The sequence below is a fragment of the Nanorana parkeri genome, unplaced genomic scaffold (genome assembly GCF_000935625.1).
Source record: "Nanorana parkeri isolate BGI_ZX_2015 unplaced genomic scaffold, ASM93562v1 scaffold42, whole genome shotgun sequence".
Taxonomy (NCBI): domain Eukaryota; kingdom Metazoa; phylum Chordata; class Amphibia; order Anura; family Dicroglossidae; genus Nanorana; species Nanorana parkeri.
The window spans coordinates 1,198,746-1,218,464 of record NW_017306310.1 but is presented as its reverse complement, the minus strand read 5'-3'; the positions used below and the strand labels follow the sequence as shown (position 1 = coordinate 1,218,464).

Here is a 19,719-nt window from a genome sequence, read left to right as displayed (position 1 = left end):
CCTGGTGTGAGCAGTCACAAGGATACAGATGCAGCAATGGGAGGGTAACCTAGAGGAAATGGCCAACTCTATGGGGACAAGAACCGCTGTGCTCTGCCAAATCCATGTCTGTGACACAGCACCACCTCTCATCCGGGATAACAAACCCATAGGAGAGGCAGTTTAGTCATCTGTAAAGTGCAAGCTCACTGACGCAGGCCATTAGTGGCTCCCATACTCACCATCCTGCCATTTCCAATTTTTATTGTTTCCTATGAAAAAAGAGTTTTGGTATTTATTACAAGTATAAAAATTCATTGATTGCTTCCTTGCCGTAAAACAGTTTGCAGTTTGGGATTTTATAGTTTGATGATATTTATGCAGTGGAAGGTTTTAGAATGGTTATGTTGCTAGATTGTTACGGTGTATTCTAAATCTGCAGCAAAATGAAGTCTATCTGGTATACAGATATACAGTATATACCTATCCTGGTATATCTGGTGTTATAGAATGCTTTGAGTTTCATGTGACATGACCACTGAAGTCTACATTTATATTTTGTATGGTGAATGCAGAGTGAGACTTCTTGCTGTGCTTCGTAATGGCTGTTTTGAAGATTGGATCCAGAATATCTGATACCTAGAAGTTGGAGTGCCTGAGACATAGAAAGTGACAGTAGGTCATACAGCCCACCAGCATGCAGCACAGACACATGAGTTTTGAACCACAAGCAGACATTTTTTTGGTGGTGCTGGGGAGAAGCATTGGGTGGTACATGGTATGGGTAGAAGGGGTTGAAAGAAGCATTGGGAGGGGGGTTAGCAGTGGAGGCATGGCAGATATGTGTACAAGAGGGAGGGTAGGACATAGATTGGAGTGGTTAAGGAGGAAGAGGTAAAGCCTATCTCCAGGAAGAAAAACAAACTACCCTGGCAGTGGGACTGCTTTGCAAGGGATAAGTGCCCATTTTGGTCTAGGGGGATTGTTAAAGGATTTTTACTAAGCTTGTCCCCACTTCCCCAGCAGTTGGTGCCCTACTTGCCCCCCAATGCTCCAGTTTGTGGATCGTCCATTGGCATCCTCACATATAATGCAGGGCTACGGACCCTGCATTAGACATGATGGTGTCATAAGGCCTCTGACCACCAGATCGCAGGGAGGAAAAGGCTGAAGGCACTGGTCTTGGAGCTTGCTGGAACGGGGATCAGGTAAGTAAAAGTCCTTTATACAGCTACCCATAGACAAAAACAAACATTTAACCCTTGCAGTGCAGGAATAGTCTGAATGCACAAATAGTTTTCTTTTTTATGGAGAGAAGCTATAAAGCTGATCTCCAGTCAACATTAAAACTCTATTATTCCCCTGGGTTGGCAACCTTGGCACTCCAGCTGTTACGGAACTACATATATCATGAGGCATTGCAAGACACTTACAGCCACAGTCCTGACTCCCAGAGGCAAAGGCATGACAGGATTTGTAGTTATACCACAGCTGGAGTACCGTGGTTGCCTACCCCTGATTATTCAGTTGTTGCCCCTTTGCACAGCAAGAGCTTACGCTAAGGAAATACTTAACCTTATACCTCACTCTCCTGGCAGCTGGTGCATTCCTACGCTCTCCTAATGGGCGAGCCCTTGATGCACTCATGTACATTGTAGTTGATGACTTCAGAGAAGCTGTGACCACATGAACGGTGAAGTGGAGCAGCTTCATGGTACTAGTCGTACAGTGAGGAGGATAAGGAAAGTATGTCTCCTCCTAATTCCTTACTTCTTAAACATGCAGTTAACCCTTGCTGTGCAAGGGGGCAGAAACTGAAGAGCAGTGTTTGCTGACTGGCGTGCAGATTTAATGGGCTTGTCCACTTCATGCCTATTGAGTGGAGTTTTTCTGGACAATGCCAAACATGTATGGTGTGAAAAGGACACATATATGACAATTGTCTTCTTTGAGCCCTGTTCACAATATTCTGGGCGATGGTGTGCAGAAAAACGCAGCTCAACAGACATGGTGTGACAAACCCTAAAGAATTAATCAAGCACAAGGGTAGAGAGTCAAAGGTGGACAAGGGGAGGTGTACAATGAAGAGTTTACTTGTTGTCACTGTGTCATCAGTGAGTGACCATATTGAAGGCCCTTTCACTGTCCAAGGGGCCCCTGTCCAATACCAATGTTTGGGCCCCTCTTTCAAGTACTTGCCAAGTAAATGTACTTATTAAGTGCGTACCAATTGACAGCTAGAAAGTGAGAAGTGTCCAAGTCTATGTGACTGTGGGAGGTGGTGTCTTCTGACCCCTCTGGATCACTGATCGATTGATTTTACTTTTTAGGTCTTTTGTTTTTTGGGAAAATTGAAGAAGGAATTTGTGGAGGAAGTATAGGCAAGCTCTCCAGTTTTCCAATCATACCCAGGTTAGGAGGCAACTGGATCTTCAGAGGAAACTTATGTGTGTTTTTGGGGACAGCACAGAGGTGTGCAGCAATTGCAAGCAACTGTCCCTGGAGGGGAAGACTCATTTACCAGCCAATTAAAAGTTCCTGGTGAAACATCTTGTTCTGAAAATTCTAGTTGCTTGGCTGTCACACTGATACAGTGACTTCAATACTATCTGAATCACATACCAGGTATAAGTAAGTAGATCAGCAGTTGTGACGAGGTCAATAATGTCAGCCTCCATATTTCTCTCAGCGCTTTTTTTATTAAGTTTTTTTATTTCTGTTTTGCTTTTTTAACCAATGAGCTGTTTTTGGTCAAGTTTTGTCTTTTGAAATAAATGACATCATACTTGCACAGTCTTATATTTACTTCAGTGTGTATTGAAAGGAATGATCCTTTGATTTCTAACAGGGATGCACCAATACCGGTTTTTCGGTATCGAGTACCGATATATTTTTTCCGTTACTCCCTTATACCAAATACTGATACTGGAAGGCCCATTAAGGAAGCCAGGTGACGAGGAAGCATGGAGCCGGCTTCCCGACCAATCAGGAAGCCAGGGGGCGAGTTATGACCCACTCCCCCTGCTCCATGATTGGCCGGGGAGCGAGCTCCATGCTCCCTGGTGATGAGGGAGCTGGCTTCCCGGCCAATGAGGAAGCTGGGCAGCATGTATCGACTCACCACCCAGCTTCCTGTTGTTCTGGTATCGGGATAGGCATCGGGAGCATTTGGGCAAGTACAATTACTCGCCCAAATAATCGGTATCGGCACTGATACCGATACTCCCTAATTTCTAATGTCTCAATGACAGTGGCCACCTGGAAAGGAAGTGAGAGGAAATCTCCCCCAGTGGGGACGGGACAGCTGTGTAAATTTGACAGAGTTTAACCCTTATTTACCCTATCAATGAAAAAGTATTTTATGCTATATGTGTCCTTATTAGAGAGTTTTGTCTTGGTAATCACTGTCCTTCCCAATGGGGGCACAGGCATCAATAAATACATGACCGAGGTTCTAACTAACAGAAAATTGATTTTCAAAAAAAAGTATGGTTGCCATTTGCTTCACTTCTTGGATTTGGCGTGGGGACACACTGAGGGCTTCAGCTGCCCTTGTGAAGTGCGGGGCTTCTGGTGTGTCCCTTTGCGATTAAGGAGGAATGGGCTACCTCCAGGAAAACCTGCACCCAATTCTTCCTTTGCTCCAAGATGGTGGCTCTCATAGATTAGAGTTAGGACCACACTTGATAGAGGAGCCATGACAAGGCAGTGTGGCTCCTACATATTTTGCAAACGTTGTGCAAAAAAAAAAACTCTTTTTCTAATGCAAATAGTTAGACAGTATCATGGTTTGTGTTTTGCAGGCTGACTGGTAAGTGTGCAGGGAAATTTCAGCACTCAATCCATCCCCTCTATGGTCAGTGTTAGAGAATGGCCGTACTCCGGTGTAATGTATGCATTCATAGGTCATCTATTGGTTCACTGCTTTCTGCGCACCATGTGTATTTAGTGGTATGCAGCGCTAAACCATATCGGGCTTATTTACGTCACACTATGTCAGCGCAATCAAATAATCCAAATATACAAAACCACAAAAATGGTTTCACACTGTGATGAGGAGTAACATAAACTCTACATGCTGGAGGTCTCCTTCACTGAGATTGTTATCCGTTATACTTTGCATTGTTTGTGGGATTGCAGGTTTGAGGCTGAGAGGACTTGTTATGTCTTCTTCTTATGACTACGTATTCCTAAGAAGTATATGTGTAAGGAAATGTTATTGTTTGTAAAGAGTCAGGAGCTTTGGTACATTTCTTACAGTGTGTGCTCAATGTTCTTGTTATGATGTTACCCATAGATAGGAGACGACCGAAAGTGTTACAACCTCATGTCTGTGGGCGGTAGCACAAATCTCTGGCACAGATTGCTTGGTTCAGTTAGAGCAATCATTATCTATACTTTGGTGAGTTAACACTGGATGTATCTGGTACCAGATCCCCCTCCTCACCTTATAGCATTACAGGTCTGATGTATGAAGGTTCTGCCCAGCATGTGGTTGGTGGAATGCCGTTTGCACACCATTTCTGCCGCTAGATGGAAATTCCTATGCTCCTCGGCTCCATCTAGTGTCAGGAATGCCATGCGAATGCATACACTTTACGGAACGTTGATACATCAGCCCCTTAGGGTTTCTTCACACCATCCATGCATTTTACTATTAAGGCCTCCAAGACAATGCACATGGACAATTTCCATTACCTATGCATTGCAGTACATTGGAAAAAAGGACTTGCATGTTCTGTTGCTGATTGAATTGCCCTGGATAGTTCCATTCACATCTATTAAATGGGACTTTCCAGCACCTCAGGCCAGACTCCTTGAGCTTGGCTTAGCTAAGTATTCATGGCATGGAAAGTCAGCAGATGGCAAGGTTCAAAGGTGGAAAAATCTTGCCTGCACATCCAACCTCCATCTAATGTCTATGGCCGGTTTTGCTTTTCACTGGCAGTGCCGAGCCGGCTCATCTCTGATGTAGGATATTGACAGGATGGGAACCACCTCTGATATATTAGAGGTCCTCTATTACACTCTTTTGGTCCCCATACATGGTCAAATGTGACTTCCTTTATAATTTGTACATGACATTCTTTACGTGTTTGGCTAGTATAACTCATAATAACGCATAATGCCCCAAACAGTGGCAGGAAAATGACTTTAGCAGCCAAGGTGGAAAGACCAAAGTGCGCCCCCCACATGGACTGTGAGCCAGCTCAGCAGCATAGGTGTCAGGTCTGCTCTTTTTTGCTACCCCCTCCTGCTCAAATATTTCTTTCCTATAATTCTCCGCTCCATCTAATGGCCATGCTACAGTATTTTCCAGATATCAGAATGTTACTAAATATACTAAGAATGTTCCTCTTTGCCTTCATTTGCACAGAATGAATGTTCACAGAGTTTATTTATAAACACTTGGCTTCACGTGGTTATGAAATGCAGTTAAAGGCAATACTCATTTTTTATGTTGTGGCGTGGGAAAGGGTTAAACCCAGTTGTAAATATATATATATATCTTTTTTGCTGTCTGCATCCTTGCATGTTTGTCCTGGAGTCCATACTCACCAAGAGGGTAACATGTTGGTGTGGTCAGCAGCACACGGGGTGAGGATAGATCATTGAGAGGGGACAAATGTTCCAGTGACAACTGTCTTTGTTGGGAATTACTTTCACTTGTTACATAGTTACATAGTATTTGAGGTTGAATAAAGACCCAGGTCCATTAAGTTCAACCTTTGTGTGTCTGTGTGTGATTGTGCATGTGTATACACGAGTCCCTGTGTGATCTAGTTTTTAAAGGTGCCTGTACCCCTGTATGTTAGGCTGGGCACACACCTTACAACCATCGCAAGACTTTTGTCTTGCGATGGTTGTAAGGTACTTAAAAAAACGTACGATCTGCATATGTTGCATAGGCAGATCGTACTTGCGATGATCGCAAGCCACGCCCCCTGGGGGGCGGGCTTCCGATGACTGCAATGCCGAACGGGCAGTGTGCGTATGCGCACACCGGCCCGTACTGCTGTTATCGTACGGACATGCCACAAACCCGCCGAACATCGTACAATGCTCGGCGGGTTTTCGAACATGTCCGTAAGTTTAAAGGAGAACTATGAGATGATTGATTTCCACTCATCTCATAGTTCTAAGCCGACCTGTGACAATGAGACTGTCACAGGTCGGCTCAGTAGAACGGGAGGTGAGGGAACACATACCGGATTCCCTCACCTCTCGATCCTGTCACGGCTCTCTGCCGTGACAGGGGGAGGGGCTGCATTCCCCTCTCACCGATCCGCCAGCGCTGACTGGCGGAACGGACGGGGGAGGGGGCGGGTACAGCTGGCTCTGCCTCTAGATAGGCAGAGCCAGCTGTCACTCACGCAGCTGGGCGGATCCCGTCAAAAGAGTCGTGATCCGTCCCGGCTGCGGCGTCTCAGTGGCGGGCTTCCGATGACTGCAATGCCGAACGGGCAGTGTGCGTATGCGCACACCGGCCCGTACTGCTGTTATCGTACGGACATGCCACAAACCCGCCGAACATCGTACAATGCTCGGCGGGTTTTCGAACATGTCCGTAAGTTTAAAGGAGAACTATGAGATGATTGTAGTAGAGGTCGCACGGCTTCCACACACCTTACGATAATCGTACGATCGCGGGATTTCCCGCAATTATTGTACGATTATCGTAAGGTGTGTGGGGACCTTTACGGTCTCTGAGGAAGGTTTGAATGATTCAATACTCTCAGCTGATAACACTGCTTATGGCAGCGAGTTCCCAAGTTTAACTGCTCTGAATAAAAGCCCCTACACCCAGGGTCGGTGCTACACTATTTTTCCCCTAGGCAAGACCAGCTACTGCAGCCCCCCCCTCCCACTGGGCCAAGCTTTAGTATCTTGTTAGTCGGCCCCGCTGGCTCTCAAAACACCTGAACAGTGCCTGCAGCCAATCAGATTGTTCAGGTACTAGCAAGATACTGAAGCTTGGCCCATTGGGAGATTCCTCCATCCACAGAGGAATCTGTTGCATTTTCCCTTCTGATCAGAGAAAGTCTGCAGATAATCTATAGGTGTGTGGTCAGTTTAAGATTGAACAATTGAAGGGGTCAGGTGGGAAATTTGTTGGCCAAGCAATGACTGTAGCTAATGATCTGCAGTCACTAATTGGATATTCTACAGCTGTCAGAATACAATAGCCGGCAGGGGAAATTCCTCCATCCACAACGTGGAAAGGGGAACTGAGCAGTCCAGCTCCCGGCTGAATGAGGAACGAGAATGAGAAAAAACGATATGTGTATGGCCAGCTGTAGTTAAGGATCAGCTTGTAGCAGCTGCAGCACTTGGCTCATATGCAGAGATCTGCTGCTGAATGCCTAATATAAGAGGTCTGTGGGTGACTCAGCCTGCGGGCTTCCACCCCATATCTAAAGTATATGTTTTGGGACGGACTGCTCCTTTAAGATGAACTCGCTTTCTCAAACTGGAAGGAATAGTTTCAGTGTCATTCCCCTGGAGGCCATTCCAGGACAGGCTCTGTGACAGCGATGACACTGCTTTCCAATCACAAGTCTGTACATAGGGCACATGATCCCGCATTGTTCAAACACTCAGATAATACCTTAATCCAGGGGTGGGCAACTCCGGCCCCCCTGCTGCTGTGGGACTACAAGTCCCATGATGCATTGCAAGACTGACAGCGACAGGTATGACTCCCAGAGACAGAGTCATGATGGGATTTGTAGTTAAAGCACAGCTGGAGGGCCGGAGTTGCCCGCGCCCGGCATAGATCAATACCCAGCACTGTGTGATCTATAGTGAGGAGTTCATGTGCTCGTCTGTGTTTGTATTTGGCCAGGAAATTGACATCTGCAGAATATTAGAGAAGACAGACGTAGCTGGCATGTGACTAATGGCCAATGACACCATGTGAACCTATTGTTGAAGGTTGATACATAGCGGAGATTTTGCAGCATGTGTTTACAATGTTTACTGAGGAGGAATCCTGTGTGTGGGACTCGGGCATCCTGCTTTTAGACTGTGCAAGGATTTCCCAACATCACACATGCCTCTCATAACAAACAAGGGCGGCCATTGACGTGGAAACTATTTAGGGATCTAGAAGTGATGAAATATAAACTAAGAATATACGTTTGTAAAGTCATTGAGGGGAATTTATCAAAACTGGAGCAGACAAAATCTGGAGCAGCTGTGCATGGCAACCAATCAGCATCCACCTTTAATTTTCAAATCTTACCTGAGCAAACTGAAGAGAGAAGCTGATTGGTTGCCATGCACAGCTGCTCCAACTTTGTCTGCTCCAGTTTTGATAAATTCCCCTCCTTATGTATTGATGTGAAGTGCCGTGTACCTTTGTATCTCTATAATGAAGAGTGCAATCCCTCCAGTAGAGTCCATCTGATGATATGTGTCGGCTCCCTATGGCTTCTCCAGCAGTTGTGGGACGGTGAATCTGACCATACACTATTCATTCTGATCTCACATCTGGCTACAGATCCTTTGTTCAAAGAAGGACTCCGGGTACAGTTGTTATTAACCCTTACAGTGGGGCTGCCACCGCATTGCAAGGGTTAAGTGCTCGTTTTTGCCTAGGGTCAAAAGTAAAAAAGTTATACTCACCTGATCCTCTGAGCTGGCTTGTTCCCAGACTGGTCCCTGGATCCTCTCTCTCCCTCCACTGCAGCAGTCTAAGATCCCGTAAATCACCACGTTCTATACACCGAGGCCCCGTGCAGACCTACGCGATCCGGGATCACGCGGTCCTGCACAATCCAGCCTGCAATTGCTGCACGGCCCCATTGATTTCAATGGGGTGACACCCATACGGCAATCGCAGAAAAAAGGTACATGTACCTTTTTTTTTTGCGACACACGACTTGCGGCTATTTTAGAAACCGCGCGACTGGGGTGCCATTAGAAAATAATGGCACCCACAGCGCGATCGGTGCACACATAGGCGACTCCTGACCGCGCGGCAATCCATGCCGAATCGTGCATGATTGCCGCGCGGTGAGGTGTCGCCTAGGTGAGCACCGGCCCTTAACCCGTGCAGCGGCAGCCAGACTCGTGGCAACCACTGATGTCACTACAGTAGATGACAGGAGCCAGGCAGAACAGCTGCTGGAGCGTCCCCGGTTGCTAAGAGCCGAGCCTGGCCATGTGTATGGGCTTGTTCACACCGGCAGCTGCGCTTGACCACGCGGCTGCTGATGTGCATGGGCCCGGATGTTGCTGATGCACTGGATCGAGTACGGGCCCCATGATTACTAATGCAATGCCTTTCACTTCCCTGCATGCAGATATATTAGCCTGATTTTAGGGCTGCGGGCCACTCATGCCCATGCAAAGCAGCCCTTACTGCTAATCTCAGTTTTGGCAAATCTAAAGGTGCCCATACACTGCACGATTATCGTACGATTATCGTATGCGATCGGTTTTTCGTACGATAATCGAGCAGTGTGAACGGAGACGTGCGACCGTTTCTACTGTACGGTCGCACGTCTTCTGTCGAACCAGCATGTTCGAAAACCAGCCGGGAATCGTACGATTCTCGGCTGGTTAGAACGGTGCTCGGAAGACAAATGCTGAACGGGCCGGTGTGCGCACGCGCACACTGCCCGTTCAGCATTGCGGTCATCGGAAGCCCGCCCCTCAGGGGGGCGGGCTTGCGATGATCGAGAGTGCGATCTGCCTGTCCAAGATAGGCAGATCGTACGTTTTTTTAATCCCTGTACAACCATCGCAAGACTAAAGTCTTGCGATGGTTGTAGAGTGTATGGCCACCTTAAAGGAGATTGTACAATCTGATTGTATACTGTATGAGCAGCTGAAAGGACAATGGGAGGGAGTTCATAAAAACTGGAGCAGATAGAGTACTTATGAAAAACAATCAGCTTCTCTCTTCAGTTTTTCAAGCTTTGAAAAACAAATATAAAAGCTGATTGGTTGCCACGGGCAGCTACTTATCAGAAAGCTGCAGCTTCACCCTTCAGCTTCCCCCATGTGTGTGTCTGCTCCTGTCATGGAGTGCGAGTGACTACTTCCATCTATCTGCTGTACGGCTGTGACATGAGAACTTTTCTCTCTATACAAAGTTAGACAAGTTTAGCGCTTCCGTCTGCTGCTGGGACTTGTGGTTCCTGCAGCATGTGATCGGAGCCAGGAGCCGATCTCTCCACCACCCCCCCGCACGGAGCTGACACCGCCGCTCATCATCCACATCGCGTACCTGCGGGCGCCGGGCAGACAAGTGGACAGCAGACAGCGGTGACGTCAGAGCTGGGGGCGGGGCCTCCGCACTTCCAAGTCTGAAGCCGGCCGGGATCGCGGAGAGGGAGCGGAGGAGGAGGGGGGTAGGGGGGGCTGCAGGAGAGAACAGGGGGGAGAGAGATTAAAAACAAGGGGAGGAGGTAGATGAAAGGTGGTATCATAAGATACAGAGGGAGGAGTGCTCTGCAGTGGATATATATATATATAGAAGAGTTTAGACACAGAGGAATCACAGCAGCCGCCGACACATCATCGCTGTGCTGGACCACTGATCGCTGGAAGTGTCTGATCGCCCCGTCTGTAGAGCAGACATAGCGGAGCTGATCACTCAGGTGAGGATGTCCCCGGGGAGCAGACACCGATCTGCACACTCCCTGCACCGATCGTCCGACTTATTGCAGGTGTACGATGGACACTGATCGGTGTCATTGTAGGTGTTCAGAAGAAGGGCACTTCTTGTATAACTGTATGTGTTCTCATTGTTATTGATTATCCGATATCGATGCTTATGGATCGCACTGACCAATTAGGTGATCATGGTGCTTTATCATGCAGTACATTGACGTGCAGCAGGTGTTCATAGAAGCAGGTGCGGGTCTCTCACACGTGTAAATGGCTCTGGACTGTCATGTGATTATTTATCCTTTGTGTTGATGTGTGGTCATTTGTCATGTAATCGGTTTATTAAAGCTCTCAGCATCCATAGAGAGGAATTGCCTTCATTTCAGATAAGGAAAGCCAAGGCAACAGGTGGGTGACATTCTGCAAGCTGCTTCTCCCTCTAGTTCTGCTATTCAATCTGCTCTTCTGTATCCTCAGCTTTGTGATCTCCTGGCCATTCCCTGATAATGACTCTGTGCCAAGCTTGTGCCCTGTGGAACCCAGCATGACCTTTCTGTCTCCTGCGCTGCCAGTTGTGCCCATTGATAAAGTGTGCAATGTGTCAGATGACTGTGTATTGCAGACAGATGTCCTGATAAGAAGCCATATCTCATCCCCTGGCACCCCGGGCACGATGGAAGGAGGTCAGCTGTTATAGGACATGGGGTGGCCCTCAGGCTGGAGTCTTCAGCCACTTTCCACTCTTTGCTCATTCAGGATGGAGGTAATTACCCCTGGGGTATGGGGGACATGATCTGTCTGTTGCGGGATGGCAGGATGTGTAAGTACCCCTGGGGTATGTGGGGCATGATCTGTCTGTTATGGGATGGCAGGATGTGTAATTACCCCTGGGGTATGTGGGGCATGATCTGTCTGTTATGGGATGGCAGGATGTGTAATTTCCCCTGGGGTAATGGTGGGCATGATCTGTCTGTTATGGGATGGCAGGATGTGTATATACCCCTGGGGTATGGGGGACACGATCTGTCTGTTATGGGATGGCAGGATGTTTAATTACCCCTGGGGTATGTGGGGCATGATCTGTCTGTTGCGGGATGGCAGGATGTGTAATTACCCCTGGGGTATGTGGGACATGATCTGTCTGTTATGGGATGGCTGGATGTTTAATTACCCCTGGGGTATGTGGGGCATGATCTGTCTGTTATGGGATGGCAGGATGTGTATATACCCCTGGGGTATGGGGGACACGATCTGTCTGTTATGGGATGGCAGGATGTGTATATACCCCTGGGGTATGAGGGGCATGATCTGTCTGTTGCGGGATGGCAGGATGTGTAATTACCCCTGGGGTATGGGGGGCATGATCTGTCTGTTACGGGATGGTAGGATGTATAATTACCTCTGGGGTAATGGGGGGCATGATCTGTCTGTTATGGGATGGCAGGATGTGTATATACCCCTGGGGTATGAGGGACATGATCTGTCTGTTACGCGATGGCAGGATGTATAATTACCCCTGGGGTATGAGGGGCATGATCTGTCTGTTATGGGATGGCAGGATGTGTAATTACCCCCGGGGTACGGGGGCATGATCTGTCTGTTAAGGGATGGCAGGATGTGTAATTACCCCCGGGGTAATGGGGAGCATGATCTGTCTGTTATGGGATGACAGGATGTGTAATTACCCCCGGGGTATGGGGGGCATGATCTGTCTGGTGTGGGATGACAGGATGTGTAATTACCCCTGGGGTATGGGGGCATGATCTGTCTGTTAAGGGATGGCAGGATGTGTAATTACCCCTGGGGTATGGGGGGCATGGTCTGTCTGGTGTGGGATGACAGGATGTGTAATTACCCCTGGGGTATGGGGGGCATGATCTGTCTGTTATGGGATGACAGGATGTGTAATTACCCCTGGGGTATGGGGGCATGATCTGTCTGTTAAGGGATGGCAGGATGTGTAATTACCCCTGGGGTATGGGGTCTTGAGCTCTTTGGCAGAATGTATAATTACCCCCGGGGTTATGTGGGGCATGATCTCCCTGCTGTGGGATGGCAGAATGTATAATTACCCCCGGGGTTATGTGGGGCATGATCTCCCTGCTGTGGGATGGCAGAATGTATAATTACCCCCGGGGTTATGTGGGGCATGATCTCCCTGCTGTGGGATGGCAGAATGTATAATTACCCCCGGGGTTATGTGGGGCATGATCTCCCTGCTGTGGGATGGCAGAATGTATAATTACCCCCGGGGTTATGTGGGGCATGATCTCCCCGCTGTGGGATGGCTAGATGTGTAACCACCACTAGGGGTATGGGGACATGATCTGTCTGCTATGGGATGGCATGATATGTAGGATCGCTGTCTTCCCATAAGACAAATGTATCTGCCAAAAGAAAGTTACAGATCTGCAAATAAGCAATTCTCCTCCTCATCACATGACAGACGGTCCATGTCCTGGCACTGTAGAGTCATGTTTGCACTGCAGGTAACTGGAGCTATTGTCATACTGCTTGATTTCAGATGAATTCAAACTTTCACCAGCTGGCTGACTGATCTGCTGTAGGTGAAGCATGAAGTGTGTGCTGCCAAGAACACAAATTAGCAATGCCTAATCTGTCTTGTAGACAGCTTGTAAATACTTAACCTCATCATGGGTTGTACGTTATATTTAAATGTCTTAAAAAGGCAAAGACAATGTTTAGATCTAGAGTGGGAGGAACATGCAGACTGCAGTGTCTGACCCCCTTCTGAAAATGCCAGTTGTCTGGCTATTATGCTGACCCCCCCGGCTTTAATTCGTCGACCTTAAATTATAACTGGAACAGAAAAGATAGAGGGATTTTTTAAGTGCAATAAGTATCTTTTTGTGTTTTAGGCTAATTGAGGTTCGTGAACACTTATTTGTCATGCCACGTATTGTTCATAAAAGTTTACCTTTTCTATTTCAGGTACTTTAGTCTTTGCAGATGACCAGATACCAATTACATTAAGAACTCAATATATCCTAATTAGAAATGGTGGCTCACTCCATATTGGTTCCCCTCAATGTCCCTATACCTCCGACGCCACCATTTCTCTTTATGGAAAATCTACTGATGGGGATGATGTGGAAGAGTTTGGAAAGAAGTTCATAGGAGTGGATAGAGGTGGGATATTGGAACTGCATGGAAGAAGACCCCTATCTTGGACATTGTTAGATGCGACCCTGTATCCTGGAGGGCTCCCCTATGGATCCTATAAGTGGGAGAAGCAATGGGGCAGCCGGGGCATCAATATCAGGATCATTGACCCAGAAACTGGGCAGGTTCAGGCTGCTGATCGGTTTGACACACACATGTTTCTGGAGGAGGGGAAGAGGCTGGAGGAATTCCTGGCCAAGCAGAGTCCAGGCAAGGTGGTGGCTGCAGCAGTGGGAGACTCGGCGGCAAAGAGCTTAACTCCAGATGTGAGAAGATACTTGAGAGAAACGTTAAACAGTAAATACATCTATCATCTAGGTTACAGGTAACGTCCAGCTCCCACTCCTTACCTTATGTGACATCAATGCACTGAACACTTAACAAGTCGTCACTTATTGTCGTCTTTATTAATGTAAATATACCTATTGTGTCCATTGTATGTAGGAAAGCAGCCACTCCTCAGCTGTTATGAAACTGCCTGTCCTCATATGCTTCTATATCTCTAATAATATTTAATAGATATGCTGTACATGTTGGGTATGGCAAAAGAACGCTATCAACCTTTGTGACATAAGTCCTCCTCCACGTGTTCTCAGTACACCATCACCTTCCACTCCACTTTACCCATGGTAGGACTCTCCATCCAATGATCACCCCCTTCCAGAATAAAGATCACCTTCCACTCCCCTTTACCCATGGTAGGACTCTCCATCCAATGATCACCCCCTTCCAGAATAAAGATCACCTTCCACTCCCCTTTACCCATGGTAGGACTCTCCATCCAATGATCACCCATTTCCAGAATAAAGATCACCTTCCACTCCTTTTTACCCATGGTAGGACTCTCCATCCAATGATCACACCCTTCCAGAATAAAGATCACCTTCCACTCCTTTTTACCCATGGTAGGACTCTCCATCCAATGATCACCCCCTTCCAGAATAAAGATCACCTTCCACTCCCCTTTACCCATGGTAGGACTCTCCATCCAATGATCACACCCTTCCAGAATAAAGATCACCTTCAGTACTCTCCAGACTGAGCACTCTCCCAGACCTTTACATGCAATCTGATCTTTTTCCAAGGGCACGGTTGGATCATCCACAATGCAACCTATGCATAAACCTAGGGACTTGTAGATGTCCAGAGGGTCCAGCTACAACCTTCATGTTCCCTACAGATAAACCTGAGGGGCAGCACAACTGGTCAGAGCTGTAACTTTAGAAGGGATGATGTACTTATGGGTATTTGTCTGATGGAGCCATGCCAGTAGATAATGCTACCAGGATGGCTTTTCTTTGCCTATTGCAATCCTTATTAATACCAAATTGAAGGGATGGGGCAGCTACCATGCCTTGGGCCTCATTTGCCTTAATCTGTCTCTGCTTCAAGCCACCCTGTGGCTCTGCCATGAGACTCAAGAAATATATTCAAGAGGTGAGCCACAGGATGCTGGTTCCATGAAGAACTCTTTGGAACAGTGCTTACATCACCCAGAGACTGCTAAAAGACTCTCTCTCTCTCTCTCTCTCTCTCTCTCTCTCTCTCTCTCTCTCTCTCTCTCTCTCCAGTATCCCTCCAACAGGACAGGATAACAATGCGGCGTGCTGGTGTTTTCTAAACATTTGTAGTGACTGTTCAAATAGAACAATAGTGTAGATAAACTAACAAAAAAATAAATATTTAAATATTTAAAAATGTTATCGTAACTTCAAGCAGTCTTTGTTTTCTGATCCTTTATCTTATCTCTCTACTGGTGCTAATATCTCTTTTATCTTTATCTATTGATGTGCAAACACATTATTTAGCTGGGACAAATATGCTGAGAGGCGCACTCATAGGTCTCGTCCACAGCTAGGCGTATTGCATATGCGCGACCGTCGCGCGTTTTTTTACCGCGATTCGCAGTAAAAAAGTTGCGCGTTTCCGAAGGCTACTTGGCTGTATCCCAATGGAAACGCGCAACAAAACGGCCCAAAGTAGTACCTGTACCTTTTCAGGCGTGGGCCGTTTTGTAGCGCGTTAGGGACGGGCGGAAATACGCCAAGGTGGGAACGAGACCATTGAATACAATGGGATTTATATTTTTGAGCGTTTTGTAGAGCGTTCGTCGAGCGTAGAACGCGCTACAAAACGTTCAGGTGTGAACGAGGGCTTAGATTGTTGAGTGGTCTGCTCACTTGTTTGCACAGGCCTTGTATGTTTGGCACGTTACACATGGACATGTCTAGGCTTCTGTTTAATACGACTAATGATGAAAAGTGAAGGTTTAAAGGTCAATGCCTTTTGTAAGTGGTCTGATAGAGACATTGAAAGCGAGTCTAGCAGAGCAGGATGTGTTGGAGCAGAAGCAGGTCTACCATGGACAGCTCCTGGGCGGCTGATAAGATATCAGGACCAGATAGTTGTGCTCTACACCCAGGTACATGGGCGTCATCTCTCTAAGCTGAAATATGAGAAAAATGCTAGGAATGTAACAAGGGACCAGGAGCGCAGACTAGTCTACAATAATACCTGTAGAGGGCTTATTTGGGCTGCCACCACTGGCGACCCCCTTTCCTTTATCACACAATTTCACTCTAATGTATGTTGCTATAAATATTTACTTAGCGTTTGATGAATTACAGGGTTGAGTGGATTTAAAACATGCAGGGAATTCCATTATATTGTGTTCTGCTATGCTCATAATAATTTGAGGCTCTGACAGGTTAATCCTATAAGGCTTTTCTTGTGTAATTATCCATCTGTAAGCTATAGAAAGAAGTAATGTGGGTATATGAAAGAAATGACTATTACTTGCCATAGGGGTGGAATGTGCTATAAAATAGAAATATATGACAGCCTTATTATAAGGGTAGGGCTGGCAAGGCAGTTATTGCCCCAAGGCCAGTCTTGTTTTGACAGATGAGAGCTGGCACTGAAAGGTTAAAGGGACATCCTTCATGTTTATACAGCGCATATTTATGCTTCAAACCGCCTATATAATAGAATGAAGCATTACTTTACTTACTTTACAAATATGACATTGTAATGCAGAGCACATGGCTAATCAAATGTAGATATTTTGTTTATCCTCTTATCCATCTTGTCCTTCTTGTATGTTAATAAAGACTTAACGTCCATGAGATAGTCTTATTGGACAGTGTAATGACAGATGGCAAATATTAGCCATAAGGCCAGTGAAAATCAAACCCAGTAACAAAGTCTAACTAAATCAGAGAGGGGCACAAAAGAGGCTATTCTGGCTAACATTGGTAACAACAGGCATCTAGTGAAGTTTGTTCAGCACTGGCTGGGACCTCTGATACTTGTGGAATAATGTCACCTCAGTATAGGCATGGCGCATCAAGGGGGCCAGCCCCGTGTGAGTTGGCGGCCATTTGGTCTCTGCAGGACCAGATCCACATTGAGAAAGGGGTTTAGTTTGCCTGAAAAAGTTGGTTATTAGACCTTATTCTCTTTCTCATCCTTTCCTGGCATTATCATTGTGGCCATTACGCTTGTTATGACTACTCATTATCGATTTATTACAGACCTTTGTATGAAATGCTTGTGCAATGTTGTACATTATATCACTTATACTGCTTGTTAACATTGTAAAATTTGTATTGATTTTGAACACTATTTGTATCGCACTACCGATCATACTACTGATACATTGAAATTGGGTGTGCTGATTTTATCTATATATGTTGCCCTTAGACAGGACATTTTCCTATACTTTTCACTCATGGAATGCAGTAACTGTTCAGACATCCAATCAAGCATGGGAGATTTAGAAAATGATTAGATATATGAATGTATGTTATTATATATCTATAGATAAAGACAGAAAACCATTCCTGCTCAGTGAGAAAAAAAAGGTTTGCATATGCACCAGCTCACATGCAGCCATTCAGACTGCACAGTAAGTTAGTTAATATGGAATTCAGGAGGCAGTCTGTCCAATTCAGGAGCCAGCATGGTTTTTTAGGAGATAGCTCCATTGACAAAAACTAGAGGAAACCTCAAAACGTAGGCACCAGCTATAATTTTTAAGAAGTATTGGCTACCTGGCTGCTGATGTAAATACATAGATGTCAGGAGGCGAGAGCATTGTTTTTACATGTGCTGACCCACACTGAATTTAGAAGAAATCAGCTGTATCTCTTTTCCCTTCGACAAAGAAGGTGAATCTGTACACTGAGGGTCTGATTTTTAAATCTTCTACCCAACATGGTGCTACTGCCACTAGATGGCGCGAGGAGCATAGGAATTTCCTGTGCAACTCGGCTCCATCTAGTGGCAGTAATGCCATGTGAATGGCATTCCCGAACCTATATGCTGGGAAGAGCATTAATAAATCCGCTTCTATGTAAACCATGGCAAAAATTGATTACATAAGTAAAGCAAAAAAGTGCTGTGAAGTAGCTTGTTACTTTAATATTGTTAATTCCTCATATGGGCTGACACTATAGTGTTTCTCCACTCATGGCAATTAGTAAATAAATCTGTTGACCTTCCACTTTACATCTGCCCTAAAGTACACTGAAAACACACTTAGTATCATAGGAGAATGAAATAGGTAAGATATACAAATGACAATGTGTATTCATTTCTTCTTTCATCATTCCACTGCCTTGTCTTACAAGATTACATATTTCAGCAAGGTGGCAGTAAATAAAATGAAACCCATAGGCGGCCATTACTGACCACTTTTTGAAAATTCTAGCTGCCTGGCCTTCTTTGGTTTCAACCTGTTTGGAAAAAGACTGCGGCAAGTGAATTCAGGGTATAGTCAGAAATCCTTATCTGCATACTCTTTCCAGGTCAGTGACTGATAAATTATTGAAGCTTTTAGATCAGCATGACAGCCAGAAAACAGACATTTTTCAGAAGTAGAGAGCAGCAATGTCTTGCTAGATATTTCTCTTGGTACAGGTTTTAGCCCTCTGGTGCTCAATATAAAATACCCAAGGTATCTTCTGCATAGGTGATGTTTATTACTGTAAACAGAACAATGTAGTTTATTTGCTTCTCCATAGAAAAATCCTTAATACTCTAACATATTTTCCATGTTATGACCACCAGGCAACCTTGGGCTTTGGTCGGTGTGCTTGGAGAAGGTCCACTCAAAGTATCTGAGGATAAGAAACATTATGAAAACAATGGAACAACTGACCTGGCCGTTGCAACAAGAGAATTTCAAACATATGGAGGACTTCATTTCACTGTTACCGCCTACAGCGGGTGGAGTACAGGTAAATTATGAAATGATAAACACTCTAAAGCCAATAAATACATCATGCATAGCATTTGAATAAAGTGATATTAAAGCAAAAATATTTTTTTTTATTTCTCCTTTAAGGAGACCCTCCTTTGCTAGAGGATGTTGCTTTTTTTCTTTAAAAGTACTTCATTACTCGTTTTCTATTGGGTTCCCGCCATGCTCTTACCCCAGCCCCCTGCACGGGTGCCACCATCGTTCTAATAGAGGCACCCGTGCTCGCTCGTGCCCGCAGCGGCTATGTGCATCCATAGACACACACGGTCCTGTGGCAGGCCCCTTCCCTCTTTGATTGATGGCAGAAGGAGCCTATGGCTCCTTCTGCCATCAGTATCCTCCCCCACAACCCGGAAGTTCGGGGTACGGAGGATCGCTTCGGGACCGGCGGCGGGGTCGAGCACAGCTGACAGGTAAGTGTGGGGGGGGGACAGGGGTAGAAAAAAGGTGCTGGGCTGTTTTTACCCTATGGTAAATGCATTAAGGTAAAAAACGCCCAGACCTTAATGCTACTTTAACTAGTAATAGAGGAGGTCCATGTTATGAAAGAACTTACCTGAAAGGCACACAGCTTCTGTATTTACCATTGTAAACATAGGTAAGAAGGCTCCCAGGAGTTTATGGTTCCGCGGGACCCTGGCATCTGATGGTTAACTGGTTGGTCTATACTATAT

General features: G+C 45.9%; 1 protein-coding gene across 1 annotated transcript in view; it reads left to right on the top strand.

Annotated features, from left to right (window-relative positions):
* The window catches only part of LOC108799971 (transmembrane protein 2-like), a 102,246-nt gene that overhangs the window by 24,959 nt on the left and 57,568 nt on the right, over positions 1-19,719 (top strand). The window contains exons 4-6 of the mRNA XM_018571925.1: positions 11,222-11,362; positions 13,552-14,107; positions 18,853-19,022. Coding sequence (XP_018427427.1) covers positions 11,222-11,362; positions 13,552-14,107; positions 18,853-19,022 — 867 coding nt within the window. The remainder of the gene's footprint in view (positions 1-11,221; positions 11,363-13,551; positions 14,108-18,852; positions 19,023-19,719) is intronic.